General features: G+C 36.8%; 1 protein-coding gene across 4 annotated transcripts in view; it reads right to left on the minus strand.

Moving 5' to 3' along the window:
- PTGES3 (prostaglandin E synthase 3) overlaps window positions 1-14714 on the minus strand; it is a 43644-nt gene extending 28930 nt beyond the window's left edge. The window contains exon 1 of one of the 4 annotated variants that reach the window (XM_077111079.1): window positions 14424-14714. In XM_077111079.1, the coding sequence (XP_076967194.1) occupies window positions 14424-14425 (2 nt within the window). In that variant the 5' untranslated portion in view covers window positions 14426-14714. Of the gene's footprint in view, window positions 1-13684; window positions 14393-14423 lie in introns of those variants that run through there. The other 3 variants (XM_077111081.1, XM_077111078.1, XM_077111080.1) reach the window with 3 other exon arrangements.
- Window positions 14715-17366: the final 2652 nt, after the last annotated feature.

The raw sequence follows: 17366 nt of genomic DNA on the forward strand, positions 1-17366 counted from the left end.
GCTATAGGTTTTTGTTTTGTTTTGTTTTTACTATTATTACTTTTATTTTTTTCTCTATATTAACATTCTATATCTTTTTCGGTTGTGTTGCTAGTTCTTCTAAACCAATGCAAATGTGCTAAGAAACGATGATCATGCATCTATGTGATGGTGTTAAGAATTACTGATTGCACATGTAGAATGGTATGATTTCTAAATGTTGGGTTAATCTCTTTTTTCCTGTTAATTAAAAAAAAGAGAGAAGGGGTAATTGGAGCTGAAGGGATACAGACTGTGCAACAGGACTGGATATAAAAACTCAGAAATGGACAGCACAATACTACCTAATTGTAATGCAATTATGTTAAAACATTGAATGAAGCTGCATGTGAGGTATAGTTTTTTTTTTCTCTATTATCGTTTTAATTCTTATTCTGCTGTCTTTTTATTTTTTTCTAAATCGATGCAAATGTACTAAGAAATGATGAATATGCAACTATGTGATGATATCAAGAATTACTGATTGTACATGTAGAATGGAATGATTTCTAAATGTTTTGTTAATTTTTTTTAATTAATAAAAAAAAAAAACATTATTCCCCAGAGCCTGGGGGTTAGAAGAATCAAATGGTGATATTCTGACTATCTCTTCTGCCAACTCACTCCATGGATTGGCAGTGTCATTTTGATTATGGGAATGAGAGTCCTCAGTGCCTCTGAGTCCAGTCAGTTTAGAAAACCATTTAAAAACCCATTTTTAAGATTCTGTTTCTTAAGAACCACTCCTGATACCAAGTTGTATTAGTTAGGGTTCTCTAGAGAAACAGAATCAACAGGAAATTCTCGGAAATACAAAATTTATAAAAGCATCTCACGTAACCATGGGAACGTAGAGTCCAAAACCTGCAGGACAGGCTGTAAAGCTGATGACTCGGATGGAGGGTTTGGATGAACTCCAGAGGTCACCAGCCAAACCAGAAAGAGAGCCCGTCTCTTTTGAATCCTCCTTAAAAGGCTTCCAGTTATTAAATTAATCACTCATTAAAGATGTTCCCTTTGACTGATTACAAATTCAATCAGCTGTGGATGTAGCCAACGTGATCATGATTTAATTCTATGAAGTATACTCACAGCAAAAGACAGGACAGCACTTGCCCAACCAAACAGGTACCACCACCTGACCAAAGTGACATATGAACCTGACCATGACAATCATAAATAAAAATAAAAGCAAACCAAACAAAGTAAGGTATCAGTGGTTAAGAGATTTCAACAAGAAGTAGGAATGGCCACTGCCCAAATATCCCTAAAAATTGGGAGAAGGATCAGAGGAGGACTAGTTGTATCACAAAGGACAGAATTTAACAACTAATGATGACTACTGAATTATTACAGTGATATTTCTTCTTAGAGCAGCTAGAAGGAAACACCTGACATGATGGAATTGTAACCTATACCATACTCTGAAATTTGTTTTAAAACTACTTGTTAAAATGTACTTTGAAATTTATCACATTTGTATATATGATCTATTTCACAATAAAAATATTTTATCTTAAAAATAAAATAAAGATGTATCAAATTATTTTGGGGTAGAATACTTTTCTTCCTTTTGAACAACCCAGTCTAGTTGTCTCATTACTTAATAAAAAGCCAAAAAAAATCATTTTTTTCATTCAGTTAAGACACAAGAAAACAAAGACCACAGTAACCACAGTTCACAACATCTGAGTATAATCATTATTCTAAAATTTCAGAAACTGGTGCTTTGCTAAATAGCAACTTACTTGTTGCTATAGGTATCCAGATTATAAACATGGCTATTTTTTTAAATTAGGGCTGCTTTATTTAAAATAATCAAGTGAGGGGGAGGAATATAGAGGAACAAGACTGATCCTAGCCTGATAATGGAGGTTAAGTAATGGGTACATGAGGATTCATTATAGTATTCTACCTTTTTATCTGAAAAAGAAATCACGTAAGGTTAAAAAATAATTAACCTGGTTAATGAGATGATTCTTCTCACAAAAAGTTTCATATATAACTATATTCCAATAAGTTATGTAAATAAAATGCTTTTGTAGTCATATTTTACAATATAATCCTAAAATATTCAGCACTATTATTTACCTTGTAAAAACCAAATTGTGTATGTATTAAAAGGATATCTAGGGTGGTGCGAAGGTGGCTCAGTGGCAGAATTCTTGCCTGCGATGCTGGAGACTGACCCGGGTTTGATTTCCAGTGCCTGTCCATGAAAAAAGCACATCCAAAAAAGGAAACATACCCAATAACTTTTCTGTAGGCCTCCTAATTAACTTGTGATTTCAGTTAAATCAATGCCATATTTTGCATGCAGCAATAAAGGATCATACTAATGATGACCTAGTTATTAAAAGAGCTATATCGGGTTCAGTGATAGAACTCTCTCGCCTGTCATGCAGGAGACATGGGTTCAATTTCCAATCCATGCACTCAAAAACAAAAAAACACACTCAACAAATGGTGGTATGGTAATAGGACAGTCACATGGAAAAGAAGATGTGACCTCCACTGCAAAGCGTAAAAAACAAGCAAATAAATAAATAAGGGCTATATTACAAACCAAGTACAATATATCATCTTCTCGTATTTACTTCTCAAATTCACATTAAATATTCTAGTTATTCATTCCCAGATAAAACAAATTTAAATGATCTTAACCAAAGGCTGGACCCAGGAGCTAAGAATGGTTTTTACATTTTAAAAACAATAATGTGGGACACAGAGATATTTGTGGTCCCCAAGGCCTAATATTTACTGGTTGATTTTTACCAAGTTTTCCAAGCCTAATCTAAACCATTAAAAATATAATTCGGGGGGAGGGGGGTTAAGCCCCAGTTATTTAACCTAAATTAGTAGCAAAATACACATACACATTCATTTAAAAAGGGAACCAAATGTTAATGAAATCCCCTCTTGTACTCCATGAGGTTCACAACACTTATTTTTCTTCTATTAACTCACAAGTGCTGGTTTATTAGCTTTAACTGTAGTTTCTAAATTATTAAATTTATCTCTAGCCTTTATACTAACATTGGCAAAGTTGTAAACACTGTACAACTCCGACAATTCATTTTCACCTCTTCATACATTATAGAAATAATCCACTATTAATAGAAAGAGGAAAAAACCCATTATGGGACATACCATCCCCTCTTTCAAGCACTTTATGTTCGACACTGAGGCTATATGACAATTCAAGCAATTAAATTTTGTGTATCCTGAAATTCTCCTCTATAGTTATGTTACTCTTAAGTTTGTCTTGAAAGGACAGAGTAAAAATTAGGTTTGTTTCAAAATACCACAAATTTTAATAGTCTAGAACCTGGTGGGTTTAATTCTAAGTTATGGAAAATTATAAGCATCCCCTCACCCCTCACTTTAAAAGAGAAATGTACCTGGCAAAGCAAGATGGAAAAAGAAATTGAGGAAAATAACTAGGAATAGTTATTCCAATTCTTTTGATAGTTTACTATAAGCAAGAAATAATTATAAAAGGTAGTTACAAACACCTCAAGTCTTTTATGACGAGTAGGACAGAAAAATCATACATAATTTGGAGAATATTCATGAAGCTTAAGGATGAAAAGCCAAGTCAGAACTGGGTCACAGGTGTCCTGGAGACAATGGTAAAGAGTTTACATTTTATTCTGTTAACAAGTTTCAAATGGAGGTAGTACTGGTAATGGGTCCTCTTAATTGCCACTATCATTATCATTTTAGAACTTCGGAAATCCTCAAGTGGGAAAATCCCAACAGAAGAGGCAAAAAAGAATTAAGAACAAGTAAAACCAAAAAATGCTGAATACAAAAGAAATTTCTACAGCATACAACTAACACTATAGTCAAGCAAGATCCAATATCTTTATTTACTTTTTCTCTCAGAATTTCTAATGTCCAAAAGTTCTTACAAACAAGTACTCCAGACCATCACATAGCAAACCTGAAAAATATGAGGTATTTTAGAATGCAAATAAGCCTACAAATCTGAGTTAACACCCTAATTCAAATCTGGCTCCCTGAATCAGATTTAACCAGATTAACCTCATTTGGAAACACACACAGGCTCCTAATTTCCCACATACTACACAGAATTTCGCATGTCTGCTTTTACCTACCCCAACAATTTCCTTACTACTGTCTCATGACAGTGTCCAAACAGACTGATTTCTTTATAAATGAGTTTCTACCATATATATACACACAAATGTAATAACTTTTTGTTAATGTCTGATATTTGAACTCTTCTAATCATTGGGAAAAATTTAGGATACCATCATCTGCTCCCAAAATATTAGAGGCTAACATACAGAACGTAATGGAGAAATTAGCACTAATTGCCATTTAATCAAAGTGCTCTACTTTTCTAAAAATATATAACAGACTGCAAAATGTGGTGGAAGGATATGCCAATTAACAATATTTATAATCAAATGGGAAAATATTTTTTTTTTTTTTTTTTTTTTTTAAAGGAAAGACAGAGAGAAGGAAGGAAGGATAGAAGGAAGGAAGGAAGGAAGAAAGGGAAACATCTTTAAACATTTTCTTGTTTTATTGTATTTTGTTTTTCCGTTTTTTGTTACATGGGCTGGGGCCGGGAATCGAACCGAGGTCCTCCGGCATAGCAGGCAAGCACTTTGCCCGCTGAGCCACCGCGGCCCGCCCTCAAATGGGAAAATATTTTAATGTCATTATTAAGTTTATACCTTCACAATTAATGACTTTATACAGAAATTAGAGACCACAGAAAAAGAGGATAGTTTAAATGGATTCAAATCGTCTGAAAAGTCAACCTCTTTAGATTAATACAAGTGGAGGGGGGAAGGAGCTCACAAACAAGTCAAATGTCCCTTGAAGGCATATATAACTTGGTACTTCTTTTCCGGACATCCCAAATCACAGCAAAGACTCAGACTATAAAATTAGAGATTTGATTTATAGATGGCTCTCTCACAACCTATGTTTATCTTTTCACTCGACCATCTACCTACTTTCCAACCTATAAAAATATGGGACACAACTGAATTTGATTGAAGATGTGATATGGCAGAATACAGGACCAAAAGTAGGAGACCCCAGTTAGTGAACCCTCACTGTCAAGCATTTCATGTAGCCAAGCCATATAGCTAAAAGTATTTTGAGCTCAGATCATAAATGGAAAGTTTAAACATTACATGTTCAATGTATTTAATGGACACTGTGTCAGGAATTGTTCTTAAGTTCAACAGAAACCAATAACAGACAAAAATCCCTGCTCACAAGAAGCTCACAATCAAGTTAAATGAAATTCAGTAAAAAACTTTCTTAAGAAATACAGGGGAGGGTGGGCCATGGTGGCTCAGCAAGCAGAGTTCTAGTCTGCCATGCGGAGATCCGGGTTTCATTCCAGGTGCCAGCCCATGCAAGAAAAAAAAAAAAAAAAAAGAAATACAGGGGAGGGAGAAGGGAGAATCGAACCCATTATTAGTTTCGGCTACTCTTTCTCAAAGCATAAATAGGCAGTAGTACAGTGCATCAAAGGATAACCTTCCTTGGTTGTTAGTTCTTTGAAAGGGAACTTACTGTTTACTACGCATGTAAGAGTATTCTCTAATAGTACACAGCCTCACATACTATTTAGAAGTACTGATCACACCCTTAGGAATTTATTCTTAAGGGTTGGTGCATGTTTGAATTCTAAAACAATAGCCTAGTTTTTTTTTTTTTTTTACTAGAGCTTAATAATGGAGTAAATACAGTAAGTTGGGTTTAGGAATAAATTAAACATTTTTTTTCTAGTAAGAAAAACTATTTACAGACTAGCAAATCTGCCCATCCCCCCCTCCAAATAAGCAAATAAAAAAGCGTTGTGATTTTGTAGATGAAGAAAGGCTCAGAGAAATTCAGAAACTTGAGTATTTAAGCCACTAAGTGGTAGAGCTGGAATTTTTTAGGTCTTCTGAAGCCCATGCTCTTTGCATGGGGGTCTATTGCCACCTCATTAAATCTTTTGTAGAACTTCAGCTCTTCTTAAAGGACTGTCTACAGAGACACGTTTTTCCTATGAAACTGTTAGGAATTTGGGTGCCTTAAACTCCTTCAAATAAATACCCTTACTAGTCTTTCCTCCTAGTAAAGCAAGTTTTACGTCACTTAACAACAAGGTCCCCAGTGGCATTTTCATTGTTAAAAAGATGGCTTTTAACTAAAGTAGATAATAACCCCATCTTTTTCTGTCTGTGCCATTCAGTCACCCATGTCCTTAAACTTAACTATGGTACATAATACACGTGCTTAGAACTAGGTGTTTTTCCTCAGTCATTTTTAGGATTTAAAATGAAAATTATTTTCCTGCTCTTTCCCTGCTTTAACTGAAGTTAAACAATTCTAGCTAATTTGAAATGTGTTAGGGTAAGCACACTTTAAGTGATGGTTTCTAGCTTTGAATTTGGAGTTCACTGGCTATGAGGAATGAAATCGGGAACTGAGGAGAGGGATGGTTAAGGCGATTATAAAATGGGAGAATCAGCATTTTTAAACACTGTAAACATAAAAAGAATACTTTCTTCTGCCTGCTGTTTGTGTAAAAAGCTCTTTGGGAAGAGCTTTTATGAAGACCATTTTTTTTTTAATATATGTAATTTATCTACCTAGTATAAGTATCCTAAAACATGTATGTAAACGTTCACAACTGTTTTGTCTGTGTATTTAGAAAATACACAAGAATCTTTAACAAACCTAAAAATATAAACTTGTAAGCACTAAACTGCTTCTGGCTTTATGAATTTTACTGACTCTGACATTTAATTCAGATTTTTTGAATTTCAAGTGTACCGCATTAGACGAATTGGGGTGGGGGAATACCTTTGTAAATTCTGATTTACGTGTAATCCAGATATCTTTCTATACAAAGTCTCCAAGTTTGAATTATATATAGGTTTTTAAATTTATGTTTGTATGTGAACGTGCATGAATGACTCAAACTACCTCCTAATAATGCTTGGAAAGCTGCTTTAGCTCATAGTAATGACTTGTAGTAAGTATATTATTCATCTTTTATATTCATTTAATTTTAAAATTCTCTGCAGGTTTTGGAAAACGTCAGTATCTCTTATAACTCATACTGTGCACAATCTTGGAAATGGGTTGAAAAACAAAGGTAAGGTACTGCTGCATCCAGTATTTTCTGTATATAAATGAATTACAAGTAAATATAGTGTTCTAAAAAAAAAAGCATTGTGAACAAAATCCCTTACAATATCCATACCACATTTACCTCTGTGTATGTACAAATAAAACACACACACATATATACATCATATATATATATATAAGGAGACACAAATAAAAGACTAGTGAATTTTCTATACATCCCAAAGTATTTTTAAGTATCAAGAATGTTTATAGAAGAACAAAACTCATTAAAACTAAATACAAATATACAGCAAAAAAGATCGTTAAAAAATTTGGAATGTTAAATTTAAACACTAAAACAGAAAAAATGTACTAGAAAAAAAAGACTTAAAAAATCAATAATTTAAATTTTAAAAACAAAGTTTTTGGAACAATTATATTTCCCTGGTTTACCACCAGGGAAACCCGATACTGTGCCAAACATTAGGGACACCCAAATGAACAGGCCAAGCCCTTGATCTTGATCCTGTGAAGCTTATGTATGTAGTGGAGAAGCTTACCCTACCGACAGGTAGGCCTAATAGTTACTTTCAGAGGAATTATTATGTTGCTCAGATGTGGCCTCTCTCTCTAAGCCCAACTCTGTAAGTGAAATCATTGCCCTCTCCCCACTACATGGGGCATGACATCCAGGGGTGAAGATCTCCCTGGCGACATGGGAGATGACATCCAGGGACGAGCCTGGCCCTGGCACTGTGGGATCAACAAATGCCATTCTAACCAAAAGGGGGATAAGAAACTGTAAGTAAGAAACAGTGGCTGAGATAGTTCAAATAGAGTCAAAAGGCTACTCTGGAGGTCACTCATACGCAAGCTTCAGTTAGACACTGCTATCTACCAATACTTGCCAAACCCAAACCATTTCTGCCAATCTTAAAGAACATCTAGGGTGTTACAGAAGATTCTACGAAATTCCATGCACTAGGGTAACTTCCCAGAAACCTACAACCTCCAGATAGTACCTGGACCTGGTAAGTCCTGAAATGCAGAGGGGCCAGTCTCTCCAGAATATCAATTAGCTTCATCCCCCGTCTCATACTATCAGCAGCTCCTTCCAACATTAAAAAATTACAGTGGGCATAGAATAAATACAAGAGGAAGATAAACATCAAAGGTGATGGTGGAGTTATACAAAGATAGGATTTAATAAATGAGTTTGATTGCTGAATCATTATAGTGGTATTTCTTTTATTCTCCAGTATCTTAGAGCAGCTAGAAGAAAAAACTTGAAATTGTAGAATTGTAACCCACACCAAATTCTGAAATCTGTTCTACAACTAATTGTTGTGATACGCTTTGAAATTTATTCCTTTTTTGCATATGTTATTTTTCATAAAAAGAAAAAATGAGGAGAGCTAAAATAGTACAAACCTGCACTGTCAAATAAAGAATTCTGTTTGTCCACTTGGGGGTGGGGTGGAATCTGGGGCTTGTATTTTGTCTTGTCTAGGATAATAAGTTAGTACTGCCTTGTTAAGTCAATACCACGGCTCTCATTACAATACAATATTTTAAAGTTTCAGAAAAAAATAATGGAATGAAAAAACCAGTAAATCTATTTCAGTTTGTAGTAAGGAATGATGTGGAGTCATGAAAATAATGCTATAGGAAAGAAAATAAGTCTCAAGTACATAGACTGAGCAGTTTCTCCTTTTAAACAGTTATCAAAAAGCTCTGCCTATAATCATCTGAAAATAAACTCTCTCTCACACATATTCTTTGCTCAAAGAAAACCCTAGAATATCTTTCACAGATCTGCTGCACAACAACTGCACTACTATGGAAAACTTCCTGGAAAGTTAATCCAAATAAACACACTAGAGTTTTGTGGTTCCCAAATCTTCAAATGCATCAGGGCACCAAGGAGGAACTTACAAAAGTGTGGTGGAATATTTTAAGTTTGAGGAAAATTCAGCCATATTCAACATCTGTCAAGACACCAAGCAAACTGCTGGCTTCAGGTAGTTCATAGTTTCAATGTTAGACTGCACTATTTCCTTCTCCATTAAGTCTCATCTTTGCAAAGCTAGATTTTTGGTGGTTGCCATGATTTAAAAAAAGGAAAAAAAGCACTCACAAAAATCAATGAGAATCAGGAAATGAGATGGAAGCATCCAATCTGATTTCAAGGTTTGAGAAGTTATACAATGCCCAAAAGGCATAACACATCTCATTACAATATGATTATATAAGAAACTTTTTTTCTTTTAGTTTATGTGCATTATTTTTGCAAGTAACTACTAGGTTGTTAGGACTAAGCAACCTAATAAACAGAATGTCTAGGTTATTTCTTTTGGCCTAGCAACACTGTGGAAAAAAACAACAACAATTACTGAAACACCAAAGGCACCATGAACCAAGAACAATTTGTGAACCTCTGTGCTAATTTATTTCATAATCCACACTCTAAGATGTAAAGGTAAAAGATGCTCAAAAATGCTATCCCTCAACCCCCCAAACCCACTGACGTTTTATCCAAGCCAACTCTATGACCTTCCCACGTTTCCATTTTTGTGCATTCTTCCTTTCAATACTTCCAAAGCAGATATAATTTTTCTTCACAAAAGATTCAAACAAGATAACTCTCAATTGTTCATTGTCTCCATTACTGACAAATCTAAGGGCTTCAGGGTTCCATTACTGTATGTTAGAAAGAAAAGGGCAAAAGAAAGCAGCATAGATTACATAATAAATAAAACTGAACTACAGAAACCTGCTTAACTATTTGGAAATAAAAAGATAACCTGGAAAATTTTTTCTTTACCTTTTTTTGTGAAGCAGAAAAAATAAACCTGTTAAAAACCTAGATTCCAATCCTAGTCAGATGAACCTCTGCATGAATGTATTTTAAGAACTAGATATACAAAGATAATTAAACATGCTGTGAGTTAGAAAAAGGCACTGACAAAAACACTCTTAATCCATAAGGTACTTCTACATTTGAGTGCAACTGTGGCATGGAAAATCCGCACTAGTGCATTTTATTTGGTTTTGGAAAATATGACTAAGGAGAGAGCGTATTTCTGAAGATTAGGTTAAAATAATTGGCATTAAGACCAAAAGAAGGAAGAAATGAGCAAAAATAAAGTTTCAGTAGCCAAGAGATAATCCTTATGCATTATATAGATACTCCTTTTCAGTTTATGTTGTATGAGAGTGGCTAGAGGGAGGTACCTCAAACTGTTGAATCCAGTAGCCCTGATTCTTGAAGACGATTGTATAACTAACCACACAGCTTTTACAATGTGACCTTGTGATTGTGAAAACCTTGTGTCTGATACTCCCTTTTATCCAGGGTATGAAAGATGAGTAAAAAAATAAATAATAGGCGGGAGAAGGTGAAAAAACAAAACAAAACTGGGTAGACTGCAATACTAGCGGTCAATGAAAGGGAGGGTAAGGGGTATGGGATGCATGAGTTTTTTTCATTTTATTTCTTTTTCTAGAGTGATGCAAATGTTCTAAAAACGATCATGATGATAATACACAATAATGTGATGATACTGTGAATCACTTGTACAGCACATGAAGACATCTCAACAAAAATATAATTGGAGTAAAAAAAGGGTGAGGCTCCAAGATGGCGGCTTAGTGACGTGTGGAATTTAGTCTGCCCTCCTGAGTAAGCTAGTAAATAGCCAGGAACAGTACACAACTGACTGGACACACAGCGTACACCAGTCTGGACAAACTGGACCAGCTGCGATCCCACCCAGAACTGTGCGTCCCCCAAGCCATAGAGGCCAGAGTCCCTCCCCCACAGGCTGGTTCTCAAAATGGGGAAAGGAAACAGACTTGACTCACAGCAAAGGGCTGAACTCAACCAAGCTCCAACTGCGGAATTAATTAACAAATACTGACTACAAAAAATAGGCCCCCAGCTCAGCTAAATTTAGAATAAAGGCTAAAGTTACCAGTTTTTCCCCCAGTGCAGAGGAGGCAGGATTGACAGGGAAAAAAAACAAAACAGGTTTTTGAATTGGGACAGCACAAAACACTTGAAAATATCTTGGACCCTAAAAATTATTATTAAAAAATATTAATTGGCAATATTAATCATGGAAAACCAAAAATTCAAGGGTGTCCTGGGGAAGCAGATAAATTAGTCTCAATTTAAAATCTACCACTGTTGACCTATACAGTAAATAATAAAAAGTATTATACAACACTGCATTTCAACAGCAAAATACACCAGATGCAACAATTCTCAATTTAAGAACTCAGATAAAATATGATCTGAAGTTTTTTAAGAGCTAAGTTGATTCTAACTGGTATTAAAAAAGCATCTCCCAAATGTCACCAGAAGGAAAGCTGGAGGTTAAAACATGGGAATGTTTAACACACTGAATCCTGTGGTGGACAACGCCAGTGATTAACTGTACAAATACAAAACCATTCTTTCATGGACTAGAACAAATGTATGACATTATTATAAAGAGCTAACAGAGGAGATTTATGGGAAAATACGTACCTACTGAAAACTATGACTACAGTTAATAGTAATGGTTTAATATTCTTTCACCAACAATAACAAATATACTATATCAAAAACTAAGGATCAATAGGGGTGAATAAGGAATATGGGACGGTTTGGGTTTTCTTTTTATTTTTTTTCTGAAGTAATGAGAATGTTCTAGTATGCACAACTATGTGATGATACTGTGAGCCAGTAATTGTATACTTCAGATGGTTTGTAAATATATCTCAATAAAAAAAGCACCTCCCATCCCTGAAGGGCACAATCATTAACCACATAAGACCCCAAAATGATATAGCCTCAGAATTTTTAAACCGAGAATAATTTAATAGGAAACTCTAAATTTCGAATATAATACTAGCCTAAACTCAAGTGATTTCTAATGCCTTCTAGTTAAAGGCTAACTGAGCATAATAAAAAAAAAGGAAATTCAGCTGCCAGGTTACAGTGGTTAGAAAATCAACACTGAACAAAGGCTATCATCTTCCCTAACTTACCAATTACTCATTTTAAATAGAAATTAGTGGTAAACCATATGCTCACTATGACAATTTGCTTTGGAGGTTTGATATCTTTGGAGATTCAAACCTACAAAGCTAAGGAACAGCAAAGTAAGATTTTAAATCAATGTTCAAGATGGTCATTTTATGTTTCCAAAAATTTATTAATTTAAATAATAAATTAATGGGATGATTTCAACAAGGCACAGAAAGAATGACCCTTCAAATACCTCAAATAAAACTAAATAAAATATTTTACTTTCTTCTCTTGTTAGGATCCAATAGCAACCAACTATAATAGCTAATTTAAAAGAGAATGCAAAGTACCACAGCGCAAGTTTAGCTTTGGGGAGGTTTTAAATGGGTAAGGAGGTCTTAAGATCCCAGCCTTCTCCAAGGTAGGAGAGAGATGGAAACTTCTATGTAGGCTACTAGACAAATTTAACTAAGAAATCACTAACAGAGTTTCCAAACTTGAAAAAAACACAACCCCAAACCTTCAAGACATCCAGCACAAAAAACAAATCAACAGAAAAGCAGCATTAAAACAATGTTTTAAATAGACATCACCAAGAGGAACCCTTATCAGCCAATTTTTCCTAGGACTAAATGATCCATTAAAAGTCTTCTCCAACTCAAATAAATGACTCAGATTTTCTTAAGATCCCCTGAAGAATTTACAAGACAGCACATGTCTAACATTTTAAAAGAGGATGAGATTTATCTGGTTTCTTCACAGAAAATTCACTTTAAAGGCAGCATTCTTTAAATATAGTCAGACTGCTTTTTGGAATACTGATTGCTACACTTGGCATCCCAATTTTACCCTTTACATAGTTTAACATTTCTTACCTATTTTAACCTCCAAAAAGTGACCTCCGAAAAGTGTTTCTATTTCAAACATGGTACTTCCCCTATATTAATACTCTACATTGCTCTAATACACATTAAAAGTTGGTACTGCTTTATCTGACAATTCATTTTTTCTTCTACTTTCAGAGTAGAGACTTTCAAAGTATTAAATGAAAAAATCTCTTTACCTAACAACTATCAAATGGGGAAACTTAAAAGGGAGTAATGGGACGATTTCAACAAGAATATAAAGCCTACAGCTGTCAATTACATAAACATTTTGAGCAGTTAATATATCCCCCTGAATCCAATTAAGATAGAAAAAAAAAGTCCACATTAACTTTAGCACTACTAGTACTCTACAGTCCATATTGACAATTATTTAGAAATTTCAAAGGGATAAGCAAAACCTATTTTACATAGATTTAAGGTGGAAAGGTCAAGAGCTTTTATTACGTTAAGATCACCAAAGTTTTCCTTTACCATAAAAGAAAAAGATGGCAACAGAATCCTCCTCATAAACAGAATTTGAACACCTTAAGACCACAAGACAGTTATGTACCTATTTTATTCTAAATTAAGATGAATGATACCTCACCTACAGTTTAATATGGAACACAATGTCCACAAGTATCTCTAGGTTCGACACGTGCAAAACTACCTGTTCAGTGGTAACTCCTCGGTGCCAGGACACGACTGAGCTTTAGCAGCCTTCATTTCCTTCAAGATACTTGAGTTTAGAGGCCTGAAAGGACCTATACTCAAGAAATCAAGGCACTTCAGAGGGTAAAAAAAAAAAGTTGTGGTGACGGCATGGCCTCCCTCTCGTTGCCTAGCAGTAACTGTCGCTCACGGCCTTGGGCCGCGTAAGGCTCTAGGATCTTGCACCATCAGTCTTCTGGTGGCACCCACCACAGGTGCACTTGGCCCAGGGCCTGGTCCCAACACAGAGTGGCAGAACCAGACTGACGGAGAACCGAAGTGGCAATCCACGAGGGTCAAATGCCTCCAAGGCGCCCGCATGGCAAAAGGCTCAAAGGAGATTAAGGCCTAAGGCCTAAAGCTAAGTTAGGACGAGTTATGAACGGTTACGCATAACTCAGACCACCAAAGGGGGAAAAGCGGGATTTCCGGCATGGGGAAAACGAGGGACAGTTTAGAGGTGAGGGAAGCGGGTATGTGGAGGAAAAATGTCCTCCGTCCACCAACGGTAACCGAACAAGACCACAGACCTCCCACCACCAGATAGTAACAACCGCCACCAGTGAAAAGAGAAAACGGAGAGCGCCGAAGGCGGGGGGAGGGGTGGGGAGGGCAAGGTTTCCCCACAGCCCAGGAGTCCCCAGAGCGGCCTCGGTCTCCCTAAGGCCGACTTCCCCACGATGGGATAGCGCACTCACATTGTGAACGGGTCAGGGGGCGGGCCTCTCCGGCGGCAGTTGCTGGGAGTCGACTCCTCTCCGGCCGCGACTCCGGCGCTTTCTCCCCGGTCGTGGCCTCTTCACGCTTCCCTCAGGCGACGGCACAGGCGGCGGGCTCGGCCTGGGTCCCCAGAATGCACCGCGCAGAGAGAGCGGCTCCGCGGCTCGGAGAGAAGAGGAAAGCGTAAGAAAAGGGGCGCGAGGACGGAGAACGAACGTGCGTGCGTGAGAACGAGGGGTGGTGAGGCCAGGCGGCGGCTGGTGACGCAGCAAAATGCCCGGGCCCTGCCGCCGCGCGTGCGCAGTCCTTGTTTTCGGGCTCCCGCGCGGCTTTCTAGAGATATCTACGGAAAGGGCGGAGCTTCCCAGCTCCTTCGCGATCTTTCCCGAGGCTGGCGCCGCCCTTCGCCCTTTTCCGGCCTGCGCCGGCTTCTTCCCGCCTCTTGTTCCGCGCTCCGGTAGAAAACCGTTGGGTTTATAGGCACTCGGCGTTGTTCCTTGGGCGTCTTCCCCTGAGAAACGGCTGTGTTGGATAGTGGAAGGAAAGCTGAGGCCGAGGGACGAAGATTTTTCTGGAGGCTTGTGACGTGAAAGGGGGGATTGGTTATTCTTGAGATACTAATAGGCCAGACAGGTTGTTTGAGGGGAGAGTTTAGCCAGGTGTCAGAGAATGGAGAGACTTCAGACACATCAGTGTGTGTGTGAATTTGGGGTGGGAGGCTTTCAGTCTGCTTCAACCGTTATCTCTTGGGCAACTGCTTTGTGCCAGGCACTGGGTTGTGCTCTAATGGGGGCTAACCAAGAGATCAGAATGGGCCCTGCCCACTAGGAGGACACTTAAACGGTAGAATGAGGGGGAAACAAAAGCGATACACCGCTACTGAGCACCCAAAGGAGTTTTAAGAAAAGTGCTGTAAGATGTCCAGAGGGAGTGTTTGGGGGTTTCATATTCAGCAATAAGATATTTGATGTCTATATTTGTGCAAGATAGATATCATGAACTGTGGACATAGAACCCTATCTAGTTTCATTTTAAAGGGCGATTAAATCCCAGCTGTTACTCTGATTCAGGGGCCTGCTGCCTGTTCGAAAGACAAAATAATGATTATTGAATACCATAATGGAAATACAAAAAGTATGGGAGCTTGAAAGGAGGAGAGGTCTATTTGGGCTGGAAGAATGAGGGTAGGTTTTGTTCAGAAAAATTACCCAGAACCTGGAAATAAGGCATTGCACCGAGGGATAGCCTTTCAGTTTACACTGGGACATTGTTTAACCTGTCTATCAGGAGACAGGAGAACGAACCTATGTTTGTCTTTGCTATTTATTATATAATTAGAACTCAGACATCGTGAAGTTACATACTAACTTGTAGATTTTTTATTGGAAGACTAATCCCAAAGTTACAGTTTTATTGCTCTGAAGGACACTAAGCGGGTTTGTTTGACCCAGCAATCTTATTCTAATTCTTTCATTTTTATGCCTGTGAATAACCAAATGTTATTTGCCATTTTACTGGTTCCATTCGTGAGTGAGATATTTGGTTTATGTTAATTATATGTTTGTGAGAGAATCGTGTTTTTTAGTTTTTTGAAAATTCTATTTTGACAGCCTCATAGAGGTGACAGCAGGAATAAGTCGGATTAGTATATTCAGGCAGGAATATTGGTGAAGAGACAGAAACAGAAGTATTTCTAAGTCAGTGGTCAGCAAACTTTTTCTGTAAATGGCCAGATGAAATCATGCTGGCTGTTTTTGTTGCACCTTCTGAACTCTGCTATTACAGCATGAGACAAACAGACAATATGTAAACAAACAAGGATGGTTATGTTCCAATAAAAGTATTTAAAGGTACTGAAATTTGAATTTCTTATAATTTTCACATCAGAAGATATTTTAATTTTTTTCAACCAATTAAAAATGTAAACACCATTGTTAGCTCACAGACTAAGATTCTGCACATAAAAAATCTGGTGAATGTGTTAGATTTCGTGTACAGGTTGTAATTTGCAGAACCCTGACCTAGGTAGTTGAGAATGTAAGGGAATAGTTCAGGATATGGTTAAGAAGATAGTCAGAACCAAATAATGGTGATGCTGAATATCGGGATAATTGCAACTTGTCTCTCTCACATTTGGAAGCTATTAAAGTTTCTTTGAGTCGGGGAGCAGCACTCTTGTGTCCTAGATTTGTAAAGATTAATTGGTAACAAAGTATAAGATGAACTGAAAATGAAAGAACTGAATTAGAGATAGAAGACTCCAACCCAAATTTCTGGCAATTTCCCTTGTCAAAAGACAGGGTAGAGAGTGCTACGGGGAAAACTACCTTTTTTTTTTTTGTATCCTAATTCATGGTTCATTTACAGCTATTCCCCTCCCCCATTAGTTTATTTACTTCCTTAGTTATTCCTCACTAAACATATTTCAAGGGGTTTTATTTTAGTGTTCTTCTGGAAATAGCTTTTCTACCAGAAGTTTCACAAATACTTTGTAATTAGGCTTATTCAAGCCCTTAGATGTTATCCCAACCATTAGTAGGTGGGGACCTGAGTTATACCAGGTTCATTTTCAAATTCACTAATAGTTCTATTTCTAGTATGGGGCAAAATGTAGATTCAAACATGTATAGTTACAGTGTCAGGGTGTTTAATAAATCTGCAACCTGGATTAACAGAAACTAGAAAATACGTGGTGAGTAGTAGATGCCACCTCATAAATTTAATCCTAACAGTCTCCTAAGAGAAGAAATTGTCAGGTCAGTTAAAAAAATACATATGCCAAAGGATTGCAGAGACATTTTGTCAATTATCATAGCAAGTTCTCTGTGATATTTTTCTAAGAACTGAATTTAAATATGTGCCCAGAGTCACTAGTAGCAAAAGAGAATTTTGTATGTTGACATGAGCAATTAAACATTTTA

The sequence above is a fragment of the Tamandua tetradactyla genome, chromosome 7, assembly GCF_023851605.1.
Source record: "Tamandua tetradactyla isolate mTamTet1 chromosome 7, mTamTet1.pri, whole genome shotgun sequence".
Lineage (NCBI taxonomy): Eukaryota > Metazoa > Chordata > Mammalia > Pilosa > Myrmecophagidae > Tamandua > Tamandua tetradactyla.